General features: G+C 37.5%; 2 protein-coding genes across 6 annotated transcripts in view; one reads left to right on the top strand and one right to left on the bottom strand.

Annotated features, from left to right (window-relative positions):
- The window catches only part of Cdkl1 (cyclin dependent kinase like 1), a 59,419-nt gene extending 54,387 nt beyond the window's left edge, over positions 1–5,032 (top strand). For 2 of the 4 annotated variants that reach the window (XM_047542209.1, XM_047542208.1), the window contains exons 8-10: positions 362–418; positions 2,113–2,268; positions 4,042–5,027. In XM_047542209.1, coding sequence (XP_047398165.1) covers positions 362–418; positions 2,113–2,268; positions 4,042–4,149 — 321 coding nt within the window. In that variant the 3' untranslated portion in view covers positions 4,150–5,027. Of the gene's footprint in view, positions 1–361; positions 419–2,112; positions 2,269–4,041 lie in introns of all 4 variants that reach the window. The other 2 variants (XM_047542210.1, XM_047542211.1) reach the window with 2 other exon arrangements.
- Positions 5,033–6,648: 1,616 nt separating this feature from the next.
- On the bottom strand, positions 6,649–24,970 carry Dmac2l (distal membrane arm assembly component 2 like). Of its 2 annotated transcripts, XM_047540177.1 has the most exons (5): positions 24,908–24,970; positions 18,353–18,464; positions 17,193–17,401; positions 16,174–16,345; positions 6,651–7,860 (listed from the first exon to the last, which is right to left on the bottom strand). In XM_047540177.1, the coding sequence occupies exons 2-5, from the start codon at positions 18,457–18,459 to the stop codon at positions 7,746–7,748; spliced, it is 603 nt and encodes a 200-aa protein (XP_047396133.1). In that variant the 5' UTR covers positions 18,460–18,464; positions 24,908–24,970; the 3' UTR covers positions 6,651–7,745. The 2 variants fall into 2 exon arrangements, with proteins under 2 accessions (XP_047396134.1, XP_047396133.1); XM_047540178.1 differs by lacking the exon at positions 16,174–16,345 and having other exon boundaries at positions 6,649–7,860.
- Between the last annotated feature and the right edge of the window lie 45 nt (positions 24,971–25,015).

Here is a 25,015-nt window from a genome sequence, read left to right as displayed (position 1 = left end):
GGAAGTGAAGGGAGTGGTTAGGAAGTAAATTTGGTCACAATAACCTTTATTTTATTTACTTATTTTTATGTGGTGCTGAGGATCAAACCCAGTGCCCCACACATGTAAGGCAAGTGCTCCACCACTGAGCTACAGCCCCAGCCCCTAGGAAGTAAATTTGGAAAAGCAGTTTGGAGGTGGGGAGAGAATGAGCTTGTGAAATAGGCATTAGGAGGTGATTTCTCATGGGAGGTGGAGTGGGAAAGGGTGGAGGAGGCAAAAAAGGTTCCAGGAAGATGCTTCTATTCAAAGGAAATGGAATTTGAGGTAACCTTAATTTGAAAACATGTTGTATATTAAAAACCCCTTTTCTTTTCAACAGGAACCACTTGAGTTAAAATTTCCAAACATGTCCTATCCTGCCCTGGGGCTCCTAAAGGTAAAATGATGGCTTCCAACAGACCCAGAAGCACACAGATGTCACCACTGGGGAATCTGAATTACTTACAGCAATCCACCAAATGAAGTGTTCCTTTTAGAATTCTTCTCTTTTGAAAAGCATAAATATTTTCAACTTCTAAAATGGGTCACATTATATTATAGTGAAAACATCTGAAAGAATTTCTCACTTTAAATAAACCTAACATGTATTCAAAATCTAAATTTACACAAAATAGAAATTTTAAGGAGGTGGTACTTATTTTACAAGGATTTTTTTCTTTTAAAAAAAAAAATCCAGAGCTGTAGGATCCTCTAAATAGCCAACTTCCCAGTACATTTGAAGTACATTTTGATTTTAAAAGTTGACTTACATATACATTTTTAGAAATATAGCTGTCATGTAAAATGAGGTATGGTACCAGTTAAAATATTGGCAAGTTATAATCAATGTCCTACATATTCCAAAAACTATTTAACACATTTACTGAGGCATTTGTAAAAAAAAAAAAAAAAATTGGGGGCAGTTCATTGGGGTATGTAGTTGTAAGATTTATCTATCCAAGTATAAGCCCTGTGGCCTACTTAATGGCAAAGAAAATAGTTAAGAATGATGTAATATAAAGGCATATATATTGTACCTTTCCTTACATAGTCATATATGCTTATAATGCACAGACTATTTCTGGAAAGACACACTAAATTAAAAAAAAGGGGGGGAATAGTTGATTCTGGAAAGGGGATTGGGAAGAGAGTGGAGTGACAGATGAGTGGCAGAGACTTTGTTGTATACTGTATGAATTTTATGAATTTTATTTGTACTATGTATAAATATCATTTCTAAATAGGGTTTTTACAGACTACCTGAAGGAAAGCTGGACATAGTGGGACACCTGTAATTCCAGCTACTTGGCAGGCTGAGGCAAGAGTGATTGTGACAGCCTGAGCAATATAGCGAGAACTGTTTTAAAACAAACTAACAAACAAAGCACCTAAAAGAGATCAAGATGGCTAAGTGGATGATCCCATTTGGCCACCTGGGTAAACTCCAAAATTATATCCTACTTCCCCATGGCAGAACACCAGCTGCCTCAAGAACAGACCGAGGTAGACAAAATTCTTTGTTTTTGCTTCTAGAGACTATCTATTAGTGGGTACCCCTTTAGGAATGACTGTGGAAGGAACTAAAACCATGACCTGTGTTTTCCCTAGTTTTCTTCCTTCTTATTCATAACCAAAGTTTAGTCTTCCACAAATACCACATGTTGTTACTCATATGTGGAAGATGAAAAGGTTGGCTTCATAGAAGTAGAGAGTAGAACAGTGGTCACCAGAGGCTAGGAAGGGCAAGAGGGGGGCCTATAGAAGAATAAGACCTGGTGTTCCACAGCACAGTAGGGCAACTAGTTCAGTTTATTATGTATTTTATAAAGAACTAGAAGAGAGGAGTTAGAAGGTTCCCAACGCAAAGATATGGTAAATGTATAATGAGATGAAAATGCTAATTATCCCGATTTGATCATAACCCATTATGTACATGTGTAAAATAACCACTGTACTCCATAAATATGTGAATTGTGTCGATTAAAATAGTTTTTAAAATAAAAATCAATTTAAAAACTTTAGCCTTTCAAAAAAGAAAAATGAGATTAGTATCGGGTTACTACAATTAGAAGGAATTTTCTGTTCTTTCAGGGTTGCCTCCACATGGACCCCGCTGAAAGACTGACATGTGAACAGCTGTTGCAGCACCCATATTTTGACAGCATCAGAGAAATAGGGGATTTGACAAAAGAACATGACAAACCATCAAGGAAGACTTTAAGACAGAACCGAAAGCACCTGCCTGGGGTAAAAATGGTGCACTGCTTTACAGAAACAACCAAGGTTATAGTTTCAAATGATCCCATACCTGCCACCTGGTTCAGAATTGGCATCTAGACTTGAGGTGGCAGTTGTGGCTTGCAGCTCCAGTACCCTCATTCCAGTCCTCTATCAACCAATCAGGTCACGAAATCTATCAACCAGGCCTCAAAGATATCCATCTCCTGAGGTCTCTTTTTCCTGAATCCCAGTTATCCTTGCCCTGCTGTCTCCTGCTGCCACACAGGGCCAAGGGTTTCTGATGTACATGAGCACACGTCTCAGGTACATCTCAGGTACATCAGTATAAGTCCAGCTGAATGTGCTTCTTGCACTGGAAAGGAAATCAGATCTATCCAGGAAGTTGTCATCATGTTTACCTTCAGAATAAACATTCCAAGTTTATCAAGAAGGAGGAACTATTTTTCCTCCTGATCCTTTAATTATCAGAGCTGGCTAGGGTTATGACAGCAATGAATGTTTGCAGTGCTAGCAACAGGACAGCACATTGAATCAGAGAATCGCATCCAAACTATACACTTGGGAGCCTATGGAGAATCTTGATTGGTATAAGGTGGTAAAACGACCTTATATTGTTTTATCAGAAGGCAAAAGCTGTAACAATCTCTGGACTGTAGTTAGAACCACAGCTAAGAATGGCTGGCTGTTCCTGGTGACTTCTGAATGTACCTAGCTACTCCTTAAGCTATAAATTATCTTGCCTTAGTTTTTCCATTTGCAGCTTCCACTGTCTTGAATGCATCAGTGTATGTATCCGTCTTGAATGCATTATTGTGTGTGAGGTTTGGAGAAGGGAAGAGATGGAGAGTTCATTAGGAATAGGTACTATATGATCTCCAGGGCCCAGAGATAGACCACAGTCACAGCATTAGGAATGTTTTAGTTTTATTCTTTTTTTTTTTTTTTTTTTTTTGTGGTGCTGGGGATTGAACCCAGGGCCTTGTACTTGACAGGCAAGCACTCTACCAACTGAGCTATATCCCCAGCCCTAGTTTTATTCTTTATTATAAATGACCCAGATAGCAAAACAGGCCAGAAATAGATTCCCCACCCCGTGACCCCAGGGTCGTCCCTGTCTCACTGTTACTTTGAGTTAAAGAGAAAGAAACCTGATGGAAGTCTTTCTACTTGAAAGAATAGGGGAACCTGTTTGGTATATTGCTTTTAAGTCCTGAAGGGTTTCATTGTTTGATTTAAAGTACTAAAAAGTACCTTCTTCTCAGATACCTAAGGCTGTATAGTACAATACAAAAAAAAAGTGTGTTCTTCTTACTTTCATTTGACATTGACAGTAAATCCAAACGTTTCTGGAAGTTCAAAGGAAGTAGTATTGCCTTTTTAACTAAGGAGGTAAATTGTCTTCATGCTCTGGACATCAGTTTTCTCCGCTCTAAGGCTGGGCATTGGTTTAAATGACTCCTAAGGTCCCAGCAAGCTCTCAACTCCTATAAATCTTTGTTATGTCACAATATTGTTAACATTGCAGATTTTCTTTTCTTTTTTTCCCATGTTCCATAAATTCTCTTTAATGTGTACGTTTGCTTTTTAATGTAAAAGAAACCTTTAAAAGGAAAAGCATAGACCAAATTGAAACCTTTTGTTCTCTATCAGGTTCTGTATTTGTGCCAAAAAAAGTATTTGTGCTGAAAAGTTGCTTAATTACCTCTCTTGTGATGTATTCTAAATAATGAAAACAATGCATGGCATTGTTTTGAATCTATTTCTGTTTTGTCTTTTCAGTTGCAGTACCTACCTCAGCTTACCAGCAGTAGCATCCTTCCAGCATTGGAGAATAAGAAGTACTACTGTAATACCAAGAAATTTAACTACCATTTTCCAAACATTTAAGGAACTAGGAGATTGATGATAAAGGAGGAAGTGATCAATAATTTGAAGAAAATAAAATTTACACATATAATTAAAAGCAAGTACAGTGTTGAAATCGCCCCAGGAAAAAATATAAACAACTGGGAGACCAATTGGCAAGATATGAAGGGAAATTCCAGATCCAATCTTCCATGCTTGATGATGGTGTCCAGAATAGAAAGAAAAAAACTTGGGGGAGTTTCACTTGTATTTTTGTTCATCTAAGCAGCTGAGTTTATGTACAGAATATAAACTGTATCCACTGCCCATACCTCTGGAAAAATTAGATGATGTCAAAAAGATTTATGCTTTAGTTATACTATTGCCACATATGAAAAATGGATTACAAAATGCCCATGCATATTTCTTTGGATCTCTGTTGCTCCAAGTCCTAACTTCTGCCTTGCAGATAATTTCAACATCATATGTAAGAATAGTTTTAGTTCTTGAAATCAAAATGTTTAAAATTCCATTTCCTACTTGCTCTGCCTCTTGATTTTATGTTTTAAAGGTTTAAGTTATTCAAAATATTTAAAATCTTATGGTTTATTATAAAGATCTTGTGATTCCTTGCCTGTACATTTAATGATATGTTTATACATTTCTTACAAATACTTTTGTCTTTACCTTTAGTAAAGGATGCATCTTAGTCACTTTTGCAGTCAAGATGGATTTATTATAATCTGTCCACACTTGTTCACCTAATTCTTCTTGCAAACAATGGCATGAAGCCTGGCAGCTGACCAAGGTGGTCAAGGGGTAGAACAAGACCTACAGGCTTCACAGGGACTCAATCTGTCAACCTGAAAATAAGTACTCCATTCTCTCCAGCTCAGCCTCAGGCTTTGAAGACAGTTCTGCAGGCAGAAATGCATAAAGTGATCAGGGTTTTAGAAGAAATTGCTTATGAACTTTTACTTGAGTCATGAAATATAATAGGGTATTGTTTTAGTCAGCTTTTTCCCTGCTGTGACTAAAAGACTTGACCAGAAAAATTGTGGAGGAGGAAAACTTTATTCAGGGGCTCAGTTTCAGTGGTCTCAGCCCATAGATAGGCAGCTGGCTTCATTCCTCAGGGCTTGAGGTAAGGCTGAATATCATGGCACAAGAGTGTGGCAGAGGGAAGCGCAGCCCACATGGTGATCAGTCAGCAGAGATCCCACTCACCAGATACAAAATGTAAACCCAAAGGTATGCCCCCAATGCCCACATCCTCCAGCCACACCCTACCCGCCTTCAGTTACCACTCAATCCCTATCAGGGGATTAATTCATCTATTGGGTTAAGGCTCTCATAACCCCATCATTTCTCCTTTAAATCTTCTTGCATCGTCTCACACATGAGCTTTTGGGGGACACCTCACATCCAAACCATAACAGGTATTGACCTGATGTTTTCCATGAAATATCTTTTTATACTATATATATGTATATACACACATGTATATATACTCACGCACACATGTGCATGTGTGTGTTGTATAACACAATCCTAACAAATTTAACTAATAAGAAAGTAGTCCAGCTGGGAGTGGTGGTACATGCCTGTAATCCCAGCTACCCAGAAGGCTGAGGCAGGCGGATCACAAGTTGAGAACAGTCTGGGCAACTTAGCAAGATCCTATATCAGAATAAAATAAAAGGGCTGGGGATATAGACCAAGGAGCACCCCTTAATTTAATCCCCAGTAGTGTGTGTGGGGGAAAAAAAGGAATTCTATTGAGGATTCTTAGGTTTGTAGAGTGAGACTTATTATTAGCTCTGATTTGGCCTACTGCTCCGAATCAAAAAGCTTTTCATTCTTGTGCCCTGTACACAGGAAGGATATGAATCCCCATGTTTATTTCTTAGAACTCAATACCATTTCTGGTTGATGTGCTCATAATTCTCTTCATGACAGCACTTGAACCCATTCACTTCCTGCTAATTAATTCACTAAATCCTGTCATCTCTTTGATAATTTTGGTAACCTAGTCAGCCTTAAAGTCTTCCTAATATGTAGCTTCTAGTATAGAGCAGATAATGGGTTAAATAATAGTGCCAGTATTATTCAATTCCTGATATACGGTCTTGATTCAAATATAAGGACATCAACCTTTTGTCAATAAATTTTCTTTCTTTTTTCCCTCAACCCCCAAAAATGTATTTGATGGAGGCAGATGACGATAACTGCCTAATTCATCCAACAGTTTTACAGAAAAGCATTTAGAAAAATAGTTCTAGACTAAGTTGTGGTCAATCAGTTATCTTACCACACAGTGATGAAACGAACCTAAGAGAAAGGGTTCATTTTTCTCTAATGAAGTCTACTAAATTTATGTTTATGCTCAATTCAACCATACCTATAATCCTTCTATTCATCATGGAATCACTAGCAGATGAGACTGTTATACAGCCTTGTCTGTTTTTTATTTACTATTTTCTGATTTTTTAAATGATGGTGGTAGAAAAATAAGTGAATATTTCCCTATTAGTTTTAAACACAATTAAATTCAATTTTCTGTCTGAAAGATTCATCATAGAAAGTGTTTATTTTACAATAATTTCCAGGCAAGTTTATATTCAATAGCCTAATGTTCAAACACACAGAAGTCCATAAGCAAATTGGCATAAACAATAATAGAATCAGAACTATTTCATGTAGGTAAAAATAAAGACTTGTTTTATCTATTTATGACATTTTTATTACTGTTTTCTACATATAAATTGACTTTTGTGTTTATACTTCTTTTTGATGTTCCTTGAACTCATAGGTGGTAGTATACAAAATAGTCAAGGCAAGAAAAACCAACCTCTGATTGATACATTACAATTTTCTGTTTAAAGCAATTTTAAAAATTTAAGTAAAAAGTTCAGTGTGGCCTGCTGGTCTTTACAATTGTTATCTTCTGTTCTGTTGCAACTGTCAAAACTACTCAGTCAAGTATCTATATTCAATTTTAATGAAACACCAGCCTAAACTTGTAAGATAGATGAACCAGCAATATTCATTCTAAGAAAGGGCATATACTATCAAGAGCACAGGAATTCAGGGTCATGAGAAATATGTGCAAATCCTGGGAAGCAATATGAAATGCACACCTCAACAATCACTGACTACTGTGCATAATTGATTCAATGAATCTGTAATTTAGCTTCCAATTTTTCATAATTGTGCATTTATAGCAATATGCTTCAATAATTCTAAAGTTGTAATACAAATTGTTTATAACACAATAAAGAATACCTGAATCATACAGTTAAATCACTTTAAAGAATTCTAAGTTAACATATCAGGAGATATCTAGTATATTGATATTTATATTATATGAGGAATATGTTAGAATTAAATTACCTCCTCATTTTCACTTTTCTTAAAATGATTTAATGTACATAATTTCTCACTTCCAACTTAGGAACTTTAGTGAGCCACATCTAATATTTGTCTTCTATATATGACAGACTCTCTACTTCTAAAATGTTATGAAATGACATTTTTATAGTTCTGTTGATGATTATATAGTATTTGTTGCTGTTTAGGATCAACAATTTCAAGTGATCCTTCATAATGAAATAAGACACTTATTGATTCTTATTATTTTACTTCAAGTGCAATTTTAGTTCCAGAGAAGGCAATGCCGTCTTAAAGACTTGAACAAGATTTTCTTTTTCTTTTACTCCAGGAAGATCACTTAAAAACAAATACCTGAGGTTTCTGCAAATAGAGAAAGAAAAAAGTCATTTCAATTTGGCTTTTACTTTTATAGCTTTAAAAATGAATTCAATTTATTAACTTTTAGGAAAAATTACATACAGAATGTAATTTATATCACCCTACACCTTCAAAATGACTTTAGAGCAGTAGAGGACTACTTTATTTATTTATTTTTTTAGACTTTTTTTGTTTTAGATTTTTTTTTTAGTTGTAAATGGACACAATACCTTTATTTTATTTACTTATTTTTATGTGGTGCTGAGGATCAAACCCAGTGCCTCACATATGTTAAGCAAGCACTCTACGACTGAGCTACAACCCTAATCCTTGGAGGACTACTTTAAATGAAATTTATGCTAGGAACTAAGCCAGACTTTAGATATTATAACTGTTACTAATTACATAAATCTTTGTAACTGAATCTTTCTAAATCACATATATATGTGTAAAATGTCACAGATATCCTATGCATGTGAAATATACATCTTAATGCAAAAATGGAAAAATACTGGTAAAGTTCTTAAAAGTACTCAAGTTCCTATTAGAAGATAAAGCTTTCAAGCTTCAATTTATGGAAGAGATGAACATTCTAGCACTTTTTGTCCTAATGCTTAAAATTTCTGTGATACTGAGGTCATTAGTAGATCATTACATATTAAAGCAAAACTATATTACCTAAATTCAGAATAGGAATGACAGTATCTCTACAATAGGGATTTGATTAAATAAACTTACATTCATTATTCTGATGAAACTCAGAATTCTGCAATTTCAGAAATAAACATTCCTTGCTAGTATTTTATCTACTTTTGCATCTGGAACTGCATGGGTCTAGGTGGCTGATGGTAGAAGAGGATAGAAAACAGCTTTTTTTTTTTTTTTTTTTTTGCAGGGAGGTACCAGGGATTGAACTCAGGGTCACTTGACCACTGAGCCACATCCTGGAACATTTTTTGTATTTTATTAGAGACAGGATCTCACTGAGTTGCTTAGCATCTTGCTGTTGCTGAGGCTGGCTTTGAACTTGAGATCCTCCTGCCTCAGCCTCCTGAACTGCTGGGATTACAGACTGTGCCACCAACAGCTTTCTTAAGCCAGTGGCTGCATGCTTATTTTCCCTTTTTTGGTCCTGGGATTGAACCAAAGGGTGCTGTACCACTGAGTTATATACATAGTCCATTTTATTTTTTATTTTGAGAGGGTCTTACTAAGTTGCTAAGGTAGGCCTTTAATTTGTGATCCTCCTGCTGTAGCTTCCCACATTGCTGGGATTATAGACATGCACCAATCTGCCTGGCAGAATGTAGTGCTTTTGAAATTTATTACAGCGTGAGGCAATGTTCTAGGCTCCAGAGACAGGAAGGTAAATATTTCATGTTTTTTCCATTCTCAAGCAACTTAAAGAATTAAGTGCTACCTGGGTAAGGTGGCACATGCCTGTAATCCCAGCAACCTGGGAAGCTGAGACAGGAGGATCACAAGTTCAAGGCTAGCCTCTGCAACCTAGCAAGACCTTGTCTTAAAAAGTAAACAAGGAGATCCAAGATGGTGGACTAGAGGGTAACTGCATCTCCCGTCAATCCAGAACTCAGGATTCAAGAAGGGGAGGTATTGAGAGACTCTGACCAACATAGAGGCGCGGGGTGAGTCTCTCCCAGCGGGTGAAGCTAGGCCTGGGCGGCAGGACCGGACAGGGGCAGCTTCTCGGTCCAGGGCAGGGCAGTGAGAGACTTCCCCAAGCAGCCCTGCTCCCTCCACGGCAGGCGCAGTCCACAGCCAGGTTCTCAGAGCAGGCCCACCCAGTGAGAGCTTTTCTGCACAGAGCCAACCCCAAGCCCCGGACCCAGCGGCGCCCGGCCTGCAGGCGGCTTCTGGGACCAGGGCAAGGCAGCCAGAGACTTCCCCAAGCAGCCCTGCTCCCTCCAGCGGCAAACGCGATCCACAGCCAATTCCTCAGAGAAGGCCCGGCCAGTGAGAGCTTTTCCGCACAGAGCCTACCCCAAGCCCTGAACCCAGCAGCGGGCCCCAGCCCGCAGGTGGCTTCTGGGACCAAGGCAGGACAGGGAGAGGTTATCCCAGCAGCCTGGCTCCCTCAGGTGGGGGCAGGCCCTGTCAATAGCCAGTTTCTAGGAGCAGGACTGCCCAGTGAGAGGATTTCGATGCAGAACCAGCCCCCAGCCCTGGACCCAGTAGCGGGCTAGGGGCAGCCTTCTTCGGAAGCACTGCATTATCAAGTTCCTCCAAGACTTCAGGTTACTGAAGGCTGGCAGGTGATATACTGGACATCTACAGGGACACTATAAGCCAATAGAGGAAATCTGCAATATCTCAGAGTCCCACTGATATCTGACCAATATGAGAAAACAAGGGAAGAAAATGTCCCAAACAAACCTAGATACTATATCAATAAAACCCAATGACAGCACAGCAGAAGAAATGTCAGAAAGGGAGTTCAGAATGTACATAATTAAAACAATCAGGGAAGCAAAGGAGGAGATGAAAGAGCAAATGCAGGCATTAAATGATTGCACCAATCAACAGTTAAAAGAGCAAATCCAGGGGGCTGGGGAGATAGCTCAGTTGGTAAAGTGCTTGCCTTGCAATCATAAAGCCGTGGGTTCGATTCCCAGCACCACAAAAAAAAAAAAAAAAAAAAAAGAGCAAATACGGGAAGCAAAAGATCATTTCTCTAAAGAGTTAGAGATACTGAAAAAAAAAAAAAAACCAGAAATCCTTGAAATGAAGGAAACAATAAACCACATTAAAAACTCCATAGAAAGCATAACCAATAGAATAGAACACCTGGAAGACAGAACCTCACACACTGAAGACAAAATATTTAATCTAGAAAACAAAATTGACCAAACAGAGAAGATGGTAAGAAATCATGAACAGAATCTACAAGAATTATGGGATATCATGAAAAGGCCAAATTTAAGAATTATTGGGATTGAGGAAGGCTTAGAGAAACAAACCAAAGGAATGAACAATCTATTCAATGAAATAATATCAGAAAATTTCCCAAATCTGAAGAATGAAATGGAAAACCAGGTACAAGAGGCTTATAGGATTCCAAATACACAAAATTACAACAGACCCACACCAAGGCACATTATTATGAAAATACCTAACATACAAAATAAAGACAGAATTTTAAGGGCTGCAAGAGAAAAGAATCAAATTACATTCAGGGGGAAACCAATAAGAATATCAGCAGATTTTTCAATCCAGACCCTAAAAGCTAGAAGGGCCTGGAACAACACTTACCAAGCCCTGAAAGAAAACGGATGCCAACCAAGAATCTTATACCCAGCAAAACTTACTTTCAGATTTGACAATGAAATAAAATCCTTCCATGATAAACAAAAGCTAAAAGAATTTATAAAAAGAAAGTCGGCATTACAGAACATTCTCAGCAAAATATTCCATGAGGAAGAGATGAAAAACAATGATGCAAATCAGCAACGGGAGGAACTAGCCTAAAGGAATAGCCAAATAAAGAAGAAACCAAATCATGTCAAAAAACAAAAATGAGTTAAATGACTGGGAATACAAATCATATCACAATAATAACCCTGAATGTTAATGGCCTGAACTCATCAATCAAAAGACACAGACTGGCAGATTGGATTAAAAAGAAAAATTCAACAATATGCTGCCTGCAAGAGACTCATCTCATAGAAAGAGATACCCACAGACTAAAGGTGAAAGGATGGGAAAAAACATACCATGCACACGGACACAGCAAAAAGCTGGAGTATCCATCCTCATTTCAGATAATGTGGACTTCAAGCCAAAGTTAGTCAGAAGGGATAAAGAAGGACATTACATGCTGCTTAAGGGAAGCATAAATCAGCAAGACATAACAATCATAAATATCTATGCCCCGAACTTGGCTCATCCATGTACGTCAAACAAATCCTTCTCAATTCCAGAAATCAAATAGACCACAACACAATAATACTAGGCAATTTTAACACACCTCTCTCACCACTGGATAGATCTTCCAAACAAAAATTGAATAAAGAAACCATAGATCTCAATAAAACAATCAACAATTTAGACTTAACCGACATATATAGAATATACCATCCAACAAAGAACAAATACACTTTCTTCTCAGCAGCACATGGATCCTCCTCTAAAATAGACCATATTTTATGCCACAAAGCTACTGTTAGCAAATACAAGAAGATAGAGATACTACCTTGTATTCTATCAGATCATACTGGATTGAAATTAGAAATAAATGACAGAATAAAAAATAGAAACTTCTCCAACACCTGGAGATTAAATAATATGCTATTATATGATAAATGGATAACAGAAAACATCAGGAGGGAAATAAAAAAATTCTTAGAAGTAAACGAGAACAAAGACATCATATCAAAATCTCTGGGACACTATGAAAGCAGTACTTAGAGGAAGATTTATTTCAGGAGCGCATTCAACAAAAGAGGTAAAAATCAACAAATAAACAACACTACAGCTCAAAGTCCTAGAAAACAAGAGCAGACCAACACCAAAAGTAGAAGACAGGAAATAGTTAAAATCAGAACTGAAATCAACGAAATTGAAACAAAAGAAACAATCAAAAAATTTAACAAAATAAAGAGTTGGTTCTTTGAAAAAATAAACCAAATTGATAAACCCTTAGCCACACTAACAAAGAGAAAGAGAGAGAAAACTCAAATTACTAAAATTCAGAATGAGCAAGGAAATATCACAACAGACACGAATGAAATACAAAACATAATTAGAAGTTATTTTGAAAATCTATACTCCAACAAAACAGAAAACCTCGAAGACATCAATAAGTTTCTAGAGACATATGAATTACCTAAACTGAATGAGGAGGACATACACAACTTAAATAAATCAATTTCAAGCAATGAAATAGAAGAGGTCATCAAATGCCTACCAACAAAGAAAAGTCCGGGAGCTCATCCCAATACTCCTCAAAGTATTCCATAAAATAGAAGAGGAGGGAACCCTCCCAAACTCATTCTATGAAGCCAATATCACCCTGATACCTAAACCAGACAGAGACACATCGAGGAAAGAAAATTTCAGACCAATATCCTTAACGAACACTGATCCAAAATTCTCAACAAAATTTTAGCAAATCGTATACAAAAATATATTAAAAAGATAGTGCACCACGATCAAGTGGGTTTTATCCCAGGGATGCAAGGTTGGTTCAACATCCGGAAATCAACAAATGTCATTCACCATATCAACAGACTTAAAGAATCACATGATTATTTCAATAGATGCAGAAAAAGCATTCGAAAAAATACAGCATCCCTTCATGCTCAAAATACTAGAAAAAATAGGGTAGTGGGAACATTCCTTAACATTGTAAAGGCCATCTACGCTAAGCCCATGGTCAATATCATTCTGAATGGTGAAAAACTGAAAACATTCCCCCTAAAAACTGGAACAAGGCAGGGATGCCCTCTTTCACCACTTCTATTCAACATCGCCCTTGAAACTCTAGCCAGAGCAATTAGACAAACCAAAGAAATTAAAGGGATACGAATAGGAAAAGAAGAACTCAAACTATCCCTGTTCGCTGATGACATGATTATATATTTAGAGGAACCTGGAAATTCTACCAGAAAACTTTTAGAACTCATATGTGAATCAGTGAAGTAGCAGGTTACAAGATCAATGCTCATAAATCCAATGCATTTTTATACATAAGTGATGAATCTTCAGAAAGAGAAATTAGGAAAACTACCCCATTCACAATAGCATCGAGAAAAATAAAATACTTGGGAATCAATCTCACAAAAGAGGTGAAAGACCTCTACAATGAGAACTACAGAACACTAAAGAAAGAAATAAAAGAAAATCTTAGAAGATGGAAAGATCTCCCATGTTCTTGGATAGGCAGAATTAATATTGTCAAAATGGCCATACTACCAAAAGTGCTATACAGATTCAATGCAATTCCAATTAAAATCCCAATGACATACCTTACAGAAATAGAGCAAGCAATTATGAAATTCATCTGGAAGAATAAAAAACCCAGAATAGTTAAAGCAATCCTTAGCAGGAGGAGTGAAGCAGAGGGTATCACAATACCAGAACTTCAACTCTACTACAAAGCAACAGTAACAAAAACAGCATGGTATTGGTACCAAAATAGACAGGTAGATCAATAGTACAGAATAGAGAACATGGACACAAACCCAAATAAATACAATTTTCTTATATTAGACAAAGGGGCAAAGGATATGCAATGGAGAAAGGTTAACCTCTTCAACAAATGGTGCTGGGAAAACTGGAAATCCATATGCAACAGAATGAAATTAAACCCCTATCTCTCACCCTGCACAAAACTCAACTCAAAATGGATCAAGGACCTCGGAATCAGACCAGAGACCCTTCATTTTATAGAAGAAAAAGTCGGTCCAAATCTTCAACTTGTTGGCTTAGGATCAGACTTCCTTAACAGGACTCCCATAGCAAAAGAAATAAAAGCAAGAATCAACACCTGGCATAGATTCAAACTAAAAAGCTTTCTCTCAGCAAAGGAAACTATCAGTAATGTGAAGAGAGAGTCTACAGAGTGGGAGAAAATCTTTTCCACTCATACCTCAGATAGAGCACTAATTTCCAGAATCTATAAAGAACTCAAAAAACTCTACACCAAGAATACAAATAATCCAATCAACAAATGGGTTAAGGAAATGAACAGACACTTCACAGAAGATCTACAAGCAATCAACAGATATATGAAAAAATGTTCAACATCTCTAGTAATAAGAGAAATGCAAATCCAAACTACCCTAAGATTCCATCTCACCCCAATTAGAATGGCGATTATCAAGAACACGAGCAACAATAGGTGTTGGCGAGGATGTGGGGAAACAGGTACACTCATACATTGCTGGTGGGGCTGCAAATTAGTGCAGCCACTCTGGAAAGCAGTATGGAGATTCCTCAGACAGCTTGGAATGGAACCACCATTTGACCCAGCTATCCCACCCCTTGGCCTATACCCAAAGGACTTAAAATCAGCATACTACAGAGATACAGTGACATCAATGTTCATTGCTGCTCCATTCACAATAGCCAGATTGTGGAACCCACCTAGATGTCCTTCAATTGATGAATGGATAAAGAAACTGTGGTATATATACATATATATATATATATATATATATACAATGGAATATTACTCCGCAATGAAGAATGATAAAATTATGGCATTTGCAGGCAAATGGATGAAACTGGAGAATATCATGCTAAGTGAGATAAGCCAATCTCAAAAAACCAAAGGATGAATGCTCTCACTGATAAGTGGATGATGACACATAATGGGGGGTGGGAGGGTTTAGTGTTAGGGTTAGGGTTAGGTTTAGGGTTAGGGAGGGGGGCAAGAATGGAGGAAGGAAGGACTGTATAGAGGGAAAAGAGGGGTGGGAGGGGTGGGGGGGAAGGGAAAAAATAACAGAATTAATCAAACATTACCCAATGTAAATTTATGATTACACAAATGGTATGCCTTTACTTCATGTACAAACAGAGAAACAACATGTATCCCATTTGTTTACAATTAAAAAAAAAGAAAAAAAAAGATTGCTTTCACTTTCAGCAGGATTTTATCATCTTATAATTGCCTCTTCCTCCACTATGAATCTAGATGTAAGAAGAAGTCTTCCATAGGTTCGTCCATTTGAAGTAGAGCAAAACTGGTATGTGGAACATCAGAAGTTTTCACTCAAAATCTTCTTGTATGACTTTTTCTCTCTAAGTCACTGTTGGTTTGCAAATTGCTTTAATTCCAATGATGGAGGATGACATGAAACCAATAAAATATCTTAATATTTTTGACAACAAAAAAAAAGTAAACAAAATGGACTGAGGAAGTAGCTCAGTGGTAAAGTGCCTGGGTTCAATCCCCAGTATCCAAAACCAAACCAAAACCAACAAAAAACGAATTGTGTGCTAATTGGCATATGCCACACATCAGGATACCAAAAACACAGAACTGGGGGGACATCATTAAAAGATGGAGAGGAAGCACAATAGCTAATGCTTATTGAGGGATTACTGTGATAGGCACCATGAAAGGTGTTTTATGTAGCTTTAATTTTAAAAAACATGTCCCTTAAATGCCATAAAACCTTAACGTATTAAGGTTGATAATTTAATTGTTTTAAAGTATTACAGATAAAGTGAGGTAATTTTATTGAAGTATATTTTTCAGAACTAACATAAAACACCATCCCTCAAGGGCTTTAAATTATGATTAATTTACCTTATTATTATCAAGTTTCCATTTTGGTTTTAACCACCTACCTTAAATGACACAAAGCAATGATGCCTTTGTCTGTGATATTCCCACAGGAAATTATTTCCATTTCCAGTAGGCTTTTTTGTAATTTTTCAAGTTGACTAAGCCTCTGCAAACAGTCATCCTCAATATAATGACACTTGCATAGTGTTATTTTTTCAACATGCTCTAGGCCCTCTGCAGAGGAAAAATACAGTTTAAGAATCTGCTTTACCATGGATGCAACTTGAGACTGTTACTGTTAAGCCAAACTCAGAAAGTCAAGGGTCGTGAATATTCTCTCATCTGTGGAAGCTAGGAGGAAAAAAGAGAAGAAAGGTGGGGGGGGAGTGGGAAGAATCTCATGAAAATCAAAGGGAGGTCAGTAGAGGAACGGGACTAGGGAGGGGGAGAATATGAGGAAAGGGGAGGTGCTGGGGAGTGATACTGGCCAAATTTATAGTGTTATATTGTGTGCATGTATGAATACATAACAACAAATTCCATCAATATGAACAACTATAATGTACCAAAAAAGAATGTAGAAAAAGAGAGAAAAAAAAAAAAAAAAAGAATCTGCTTTACCATTTGGATGACTGCTTTGGTTTGCCAGGACTGTCCTGGTTTGAGGGATGAAAGTTCTATGAAAATTGGACAGCTGCTCCCCTTATTAACTATACAAGGTTTTCACTACACAGATTATGCTGATTACAGGGCCACTCTGTAGTCAAATGCCCAAGCACTAGAAGAAAGAAATACTCACGGGAGCAGAAGCCATATGGATATAATTACTTTTATATTATTGAGGGTTTTACAATGACAGAAGTTTGACAAAGCTTTGAATTTAAATCATTAAAGAAATATAGAAACAAACTTAGGGAGGAAAGGTGTTTGTATCCTCTATTTACGTAAAAAATAAATGCCAAATATAGAAGAAAGCTAAGTTGATTGTACTGAAATGGGCAAAAAGAACATACCTATGACTATAACAATGATCACTGCAAATCACCTGCATTTCTTATAAACAAAACAACAGGGCAATTACCCATGTAATCAAATCCAATGCTCATGATACAAGAGTCGGTGGCATCAATCGCTTGAATCTTGTATTTGTGCAGAGGGCCTGTTGGGAGGTTGTTGTAGTCCTTCTGCCACCTTTCCTGGCCATGGTAGCGCAATGTGGCCCCACAGCGTAATAGCCATTCAGACGCAGCCCTGTCAGGGCCAACATCCCTAATACGTTCATAATCCACTCTGTCATTGAGAAAACAGAAGCAGTTTGCTTTCACTATAATAACTAGCTTCTTAAAGAAATTTTATTCACCAACATAAATACAAACAGCAACACATTTTCATGTAAATGACTGAGGAGAGAGAAGTTATTAATGAGTTCCAGGAAAGTAAAAACAATTGTTGCGCTATTAGCTAACTTTTTTGCTTCTGCTTTTGTTTCCAGATAAATTCTATCAAGGCATATTGTTATTTTGGGGTCCTGGGGATCAAGCCCAGGGTCAAGGTGTGTTGTTTTTATATGAGTTTATCAGGCAGACAGGGGCCTTCATTGATTCATATGTATCACAGTACTTAACACCAAAGATACTTAGTTACTACAGGGTGAATGAATGACTACAATTGGTTAACACTTTTATTAATGATTAAAGAGGTAATAATTTGAATCAATTTTCAAATTAATCTCTTTAAGTGATTCTACACTTGCCTTTTTTTTCCCCTCTAGTTAACAATCACTATTGTATAGTAAGCAATAAGGAGGTTAGTTATATTAGTTTCAAAATGGTATTTCTAAGCATGCCACCCACTCATTTTTTAAAGTTTGATTTCCCCTTACAGTTTATTAAAAAAGTTAACAACATTCCTTAAGCAACTATAGAATGAAATATTTAAAAATTATATTTACTAAGTTTTTCTGATTATAAAAGTAATAAATGTTCATTTTAGGAAAATTGAAATACATCAAAAAGACAAATAAGAAAAATCACTAAGATCCTGTAACCCAGAGAACCATAGTTAATATTTTTTAATCTATTCTTCTAATCTTTTTTTCTGTTTTATTTATAAACAAAATTAGTACCATAATGCACATATTGTTTAAAAAAAAAACTGGAAATACAAGGAGTAACCCAACTAGTTGTTGAGAGTTCATCATAATAATCCCCACATTTCTTCACTTTTGTAAGAGTAACTTACTTATTAAACACTGCATTCAGCCACCCCCAGAAGTATCTGGAATCACATGACCAGGGGAGTTTCTTTAAGCCACACAACTGCTGGGAGATTTTTCCAAACAGCATCATTTGATCTAGACACACAAAACAATACACACATTAGATAATCGGCTGGCAAACAGAGTCCCATACATATGGTAACTTACATCACAACTTCAGAATCAATACTCTTACGCCAATTAAGCTGAGGATTAACTTGCCACTCAACAATTACTGAGCAAGCCACTCCTATCTCTGGTTCTTGTTTGTTTGTTCATTTCTGTCTTTTTGGTGCAAAAATGAGGGGTAGGCGTGGACAGCTTCTAAAGTTCCTTCCAGCACAAGTTCCATTATTCAAACCGCAATTGGAGTCTGTCTGCAGTGTCGCCACCTAGTGTCCATTCAAGCAGTGTAACTACAAATTTACTCAAATCAACTCTACTCCCAATCTACATTTCTAGTATCAAAATGACCAACTACAATCATCTAGAGAGCAATGTGACCAGGTCAAGATGCTTGCATCCAGGTAGGGAAAGAAGAAATGAAAATAGATCTATTTATGATAAAGCTGAAAGTGGGGTCACCAGGGCAGCACAAAGAACTGTATAAGGGAAAGGTTGGACAAGTAACTCCACCTCTCTGATTTTTCTCATTTATAAAATGACATCATTGGCTCAGGTGATTTCCAGCTATTGGATATGTCGAAAAAGTGATTTTTGGACTAGGTCTCGATCTGATTTATCCCAATTCAGATTTTTTCCAGTATTGTCCCAGGTATGAATGGGAAAGATAAATAAAACATGGTCTCTGCCTTAGAGGAACTACCAATTTAATGCAGAGTGGACTGGCCTAAGACTAGTTATCAAGTAGTTAAATAACAGAACCTGATAAATGCCTCAAAAGAGTTAAAAAAAAAAAAAAAAAAGAACAGAGAGGATTTAAATAGACAAAGGTGCCAAGAAAAGTTATGGTATGTTATTACCTGAGTCAGGAACATTTAAGGCATGTTGTAGATCAGTTAACACATAGGGGTCATTAGAAGATGAGGCAGATAATTTGCCCAGTCAGGTAATAAAGAGTATTACATGCTCAGCCAGGGAACTTGGACTATATTCTATAGGCAACTGGGAATCACAGAGGTTTTAGAACAGAATACTGGCATTGTTAGAGCTGTACTTTAGAAAATTTACTCAGCAGCATCAAGACTAAGGGTTCCACTGGGAATGGTAGCACACGCCTGTAGCCCAAGCTACTTGGAAGATGGAAGCAGGAGCACTACTTGAGCTCAGGAGTTCAGGCCAGCCTAAGTAACACGGTGAGACTGTCTCTGGAAAATAAATAAATACATAAATAAAAGTTGAGGGTCTGTCAGAAAGGAGTAGAGATAGCCATCAAGGGCTTCAACCACATTTTATCATAGGAAAGGGCCCTAGACAGGGAAGAATGGGAATGATTTTAGAGTCCATATGACTCAGTAAGTGGGATATAGGGTCAAGGGCTAGAGGAGCTGAAGATGACAGTAAGTTTTGGTGGTAGGTCACTGGCAGGATGGTAATATAGACATCAAGAGGGTTGTGGGTTCTGTTTATTTTTATTTTTATTTTTATTTATTTATTTATTTATTGTGGTATTGATTGAACCCAAGGGCACTTTACCACTGAGTTACATCCCCAATCCTTTAAAAAATTTTTTTTGAGACAGGGTCTTGCTAAGTTGCTGAGGCTGGCCTCAAACTTGCCGTCCTCCTGCCTCAGCCTCTCGAGTCACTGGGATTATTGGTATGCACCTTCCCAGCATGGGCTCTGTTTTGTTTTGTTTTCATTTTTTCATATTCTAAACATGAAATGTTGGGAAGACTCCTAAATGGAGATGATCATCAAATTACTGGAATCAGTGTCACAAAGTGTTAGAACTGGAAGGAACTTAGATTGCCTTGACCAACCTCTCATTTAGAGATGAAGAAACTGAAGCCCTGATATTAAGTAACTTGCTGACATACTAAATCCTTTCTGGAACAAGGTGGGGCATTAATAAATGCATGTGTTTAAAGGGACTTGCTCAATGTTTTATGGCTAATTGGTGTCAGTGCTGAAACCTGAACCCAGTTTCTCTAAAACCAACCAATCCAGGGCCCTTTCCTCAATCACTGGATGATCTAGAACTAAAGAGAGAAAACAAAACAAAACAAAACAAAAACACAACAACTAAAAAGATGCTTGAGTGGTGGTCACTTTAGAATTGAAGTAACTGTGGATATTGAGTTAGCGAAACAATGAGGACAGAATCCTGGAATCACCTACTGCCCTCTTTCTTCTCCCTCTCTCCCAGCCTGTGGTGCTATCCATTGAACCCAGGGTCTACACATGCTAGGCAAGTGCTCTACCACTGAGCTACATCCTTAGCTCCCGCTTCATTTCATTTCTACCATCACTCTGTCTTCATTACTACAAACCTCTGCCCCTGCTACCAATATGTTCTCAATTCTCTTCAGCTTTTTGTTAAAGTACTCTGCACCTACACCCACCATTAACCACCACATCGGCTGCCAACCTCATTTTCAAATCTGGGTTTTTCCCAGCTTCTACTCAGGCTATTCCTTTTATTTACCCTACCCCCAATTCTGTTGAAATCTTACCCAACCTCAAGAGCTTGCTTACTCAAATGCCACATCTGTCTACTCATTTATTCACTTTAAATAAACGTTCATTGAACGTCTGCTACACTTACTGCAAAAATAATAATAATACAAAATAATAACAAGAGGTATAGAGAAAAGAGAAAGTCCTAGTTCCTGTTCTCATAAAATGTACAGTATAACAAAAATGATGAAGGACATGTAAACAAGTAATATCCAACATGGAACCTTAATAGAGGTGTGAACAAATGCCACATAAGCCTAGAAGAGGGAATGAGGGGAAGCTTCATACCAGAGGTGTCTTTTGAGATGAATCTTAATGATTAAGAGTTCTAGTTAGGAAGGAAAAAAAAAAAAAAAAGGCATGCAGAGGAGGAGGAAAACTAACGACCTCATTCATTTCTATTTTCCTCAGTATAATGCAAAAGTTTAATAAATATCTGTTAAGAAATAGTCTTTAATGGTTGACAAATTTCCATGGATAAAAGTCAAACCAGAGGGCTGGGGATGGAGCTCAGTTGGTAGAGTGCTTGCCTCGCAAGCACAAGGCCCTGGGTTCAATTCCCAGCACTGCAAAAAAAAAAAAAAAAAAAATTCTAACCAGAGAAACTGTTATTAAGTAGGTGATATAGACTTGAAAATTGAATCTTTTCCTTGATTCATTTTGGCCCATTAATTCAGTTTAAAGGGGAAGGCCTATTTTATGTCAGCTATGACCTCTAAAAACACTAGTTTTATATTTTAAATAACTTAAACATGAAAATTTAAATGATATCTGGCAATAAAGGTTAAAACAAAGAAACAGTAGGGTTTTTTTTTTTTTTTTTTTTTTTTTTACATTCTTAATTGCAACTTTGCTACTTGAGACTTGGGGAATTACTGAGTACAAGTGGCAGCTACCCTGAGAATGCTTTCTATAGCAAAAGAGGACCTCTAGTGGTGTAGTGGTGAGTTAGTGAATTTGGCTCTAATTAAAAGAAGCCAATTAAAATGAAGTTAGAAAATAATCACAATTGCATTACTGCTACCATAAATAACCCAGTAATTTAAATTATGCAAAACAGAACAAAGTTCTTGCTATCAGAATATATTTTAGAGTCATAAGTTTGTAGCAGTGTTTCTAAAAGCTGCAACTGTTGGTGATTTAGAGACAGTCACACCTCTAACGTATTATTCACAATAGGATATATACAAAATGTCTCCTGAGCAGGTTTGATTGAGAGTTTCCCTGTTTTCATAAAGGCAGTAAGGTCTTTTTAAATGGAAAGTTATGATTTAATATATTAAATGCAATTACTGATTGGGCTATTCAAAGAGATGGCTAATTTGGTGGTCAAAAAAGACTGAACTAGTTGAATACAGAGGTGCACACCTGTAATCCCAGGAACTTGGGAGGGTGAGGCAGGAAGATTACAAGTTCAAGGCCAGCCTCAACAAATTAAAAAATAAAAAATAGAAAGGGCTGGAGGAAAAAAAGGGGGCTAGGAATGTTGCTCAGTGGTAAAGAGTCCCTGGGTTCAATTCCCAGTAACACACACAACTAGTTTAAAAAAAACTTTTTTTTATAACTTTATTATTTTTTTATGTGGTGTTGAGGATTGAACCCAGTGCCTCACACATGCTAGGCAAGCACTCTACCACTGAGCACAACCCCAGTCTGACTAGTTCTTGAGGGTGGTAAAGTAGTGTGGGGGGGGCAATAGGATGGGGGACTAATTACAACCCTACAGAACTGTAATACATCCATTGTTGCTTCTAGTTTTTATTCTTGAATCTTATCTAGAATCAAATGAAATAGATCAACACAGCAATTCATTAGGAGTTGGAAGCAAAGGTCCCAAAAACTGTCCTTAGGCTATCAAATGGCATTTCTTGACTAACTGTTAGATAGAAGGTAAACATGAACTCTCAAATAAGAAGGTAGTGTCAGGAATACAAATGTTTCCACCCACAAACATTACAGCGTATATGAATGCAAGACAAGCTCTTGATTTCAAATTACTTATATGAACTAAACTACTATTCAAATTGTGAGGGAGAGCAAGCAGAGAAAATTTTATCAAAGGGCATGTGTTCTGAATACTTTTACCCTTGATAAACCAAGAAGCACTTGTTCAAATTCACATATTTAAAAAACCCAAAACCCAAAAAACACTACTATCGGCCCAACTGGCCTATAAAAGTCTAATCACAGCCCCTCCAAGTACATAATTCTGTATTCAACCTAGTATCAAATCAATTATACCCTGTGCAAACTAAAAAATAATCACCTGTTATGCATATCTATCAGAATGGCTAAAATCTAAAGATAGTGAAAAAACCTAACACTGGTACCAATGAAGAGAAACTGGATCAAACATAGCTGGTGGGAATATAAAATGGTACAGTCACTTTGGAAAACAGTTGGGCAGTTTCTTACAAAATTAAACATGTGCCCCAGCAATCAGACTCTAGAGCACTTATCCTAAAGAAACAAAAACAGGTTCACACAAAAAGTTGTATAGTAAAATTCATAACAGCTTTATTTATGACACTTTAAATCTGGAAACAACTCACATGTCCTTCAATGAGTGAATGGTTAAACATACTGTAGTACATTCATATTATGAGCTAGTACTTGGCAGTAAAAAGGAATGAACTTCTGATATATGCAACGATGTGGATGAATTTCAAGGGATCATACTAAATGCAAAAGGTCAACCCCAAAAGTTAACATGCTGTAAAATCACACTTGTATAACATTCTTAAAATTAAAAAAAATTTTTTTAGAAAGAAAAAAAATTGGGGTAGGGCTATGAGGGAAAGTTGTGGTTATACAAAGGCATCTGGAGGGTTCCTTGTAGTGATGGAACTGTACTGTATCTTGACTGGTTGGTGGACACATGAATCTATACATGACAATAATTTGCAGAACTAAACACACATAGAAATGTAAAACAAAGGAAATCTAAATAAGTTTGTGTGGATGTCATTTACCTGGATGTGATAGTGTACTACAGTTTTACAAGGTTTGTCATTGGGGAATATGGGCAAAAGATATACAGGATCTCCATTATTTCTTACAACTGCATGAGATTCTACCATTATCTTAAGATATGCTGAATTTTAAAAACAGCGGTCATTTTTTCTCAATTGTGATAGTACGAGCAGGCAATTCTACTTTTTTCCCACAAATAAAGCAAAACACATATCACTTCTTGTTCTTTGTAGTAAAACCTTTTGAACATAATAAATTTGTCATTAACCGAACGCTTCACTGTGCCCAACATCTGATGAGACTTCTCTCAAATTATCTTCTAAATGACCCATGTTCACAGAGAAGGGTCTGAGGCAAAGAGCTACCGAATGACTGGAACCAAGATTCAAAGAGCCTTAAGTTCTTCCAACAAGAACTTTCCTGAGGAAAGGACATAGATCGCTAAATGATGGCGAGATTGAACTGTCTGGCTCATCCAGTACTCAGTGCTTGGTCCAGGACAGGAGGCGCTCGATATTAACAAGACCAATCAATAACTGAATGAATGACTCCGACAAGAGTCCCGTAAGAAGTCCAGGACTCTGCAGGCTACTAGGTGTGGCCGTGACAAAGAGCCTCAGAGCGTCTCTGCCGCGGACACTCGATATGGGGGCCCGGGAGGGGACAGCGGGGGCCCAGCAAAACGCTCCAGCAGCCCAGGGGCGGGGCCGAGCGGAAAAAGTAGGCAGCGGGTCGCCGGGACAGGTGTTCACGGTAATCACGCCCCAGATTTTCTCTCGCGGTCCCTGTCCGCTCTGCGGTCAAAGTCGAAGACGCGAGATTTGCCCAACCCGCTTTTGAGTCAGTCTCGCGCAAGGAGAAGGGAAAGCGCCAAGCACAACCACCACCCTAGTCTCGCCGGCGCGGGGCCTAGCTCCTCTACTCACAGCGTCGCAGGGAGGGGGGAGCGAGCCAGCATCCACGCGTCTACTGCGCGCCCGCCTGCCCTTTGCCCTCCGCCGCGCGCGCCCATTGGCCGCCGCGGGCCCTCCCAC

Source organism: Sciurus carolinensis, chromosome 2, assembly GCF_902686445.1.
Source record: "Sciurus carolinensis chromosome 2, mSciCar1.2, whole genome shotgun sequence".
NCBI classification, from domain to species: Eukaryota; Metazoa; Chordata; class Mammalia; order Rodentia; family Sciuridae; genus Sciurus; species Sciurus carolinensis.
The sequence above is the reverse complement of the archived record's forward strand: the minus strand, read 5'-3'. Positions and strand labels throughout refer to the sequence as shown.

Coding starts and splice junctions, on each gene's coding strand:
- Dmac2l (XM_047540177.1), bottom strand. CDS start 18,459: ATGATGCTGTTTGGAAAAATCTCCCAGCAGTTGTGTGGCTTAAAGAAA. Junction 17,402..18,352: donor CTGAATGCAGTGTTTAATAA/GTAAGTTACTCT, acceptor TCTCAATGACAG/AGTGGATTATGAACGTATTA. Junction 16,346..17,192: donor CATTGGATTTGATTACATGG/GTAATTGCCCTG, acceptor TTTCCTCTGCAG/AGGGCCTAGAGCATGTTGAA.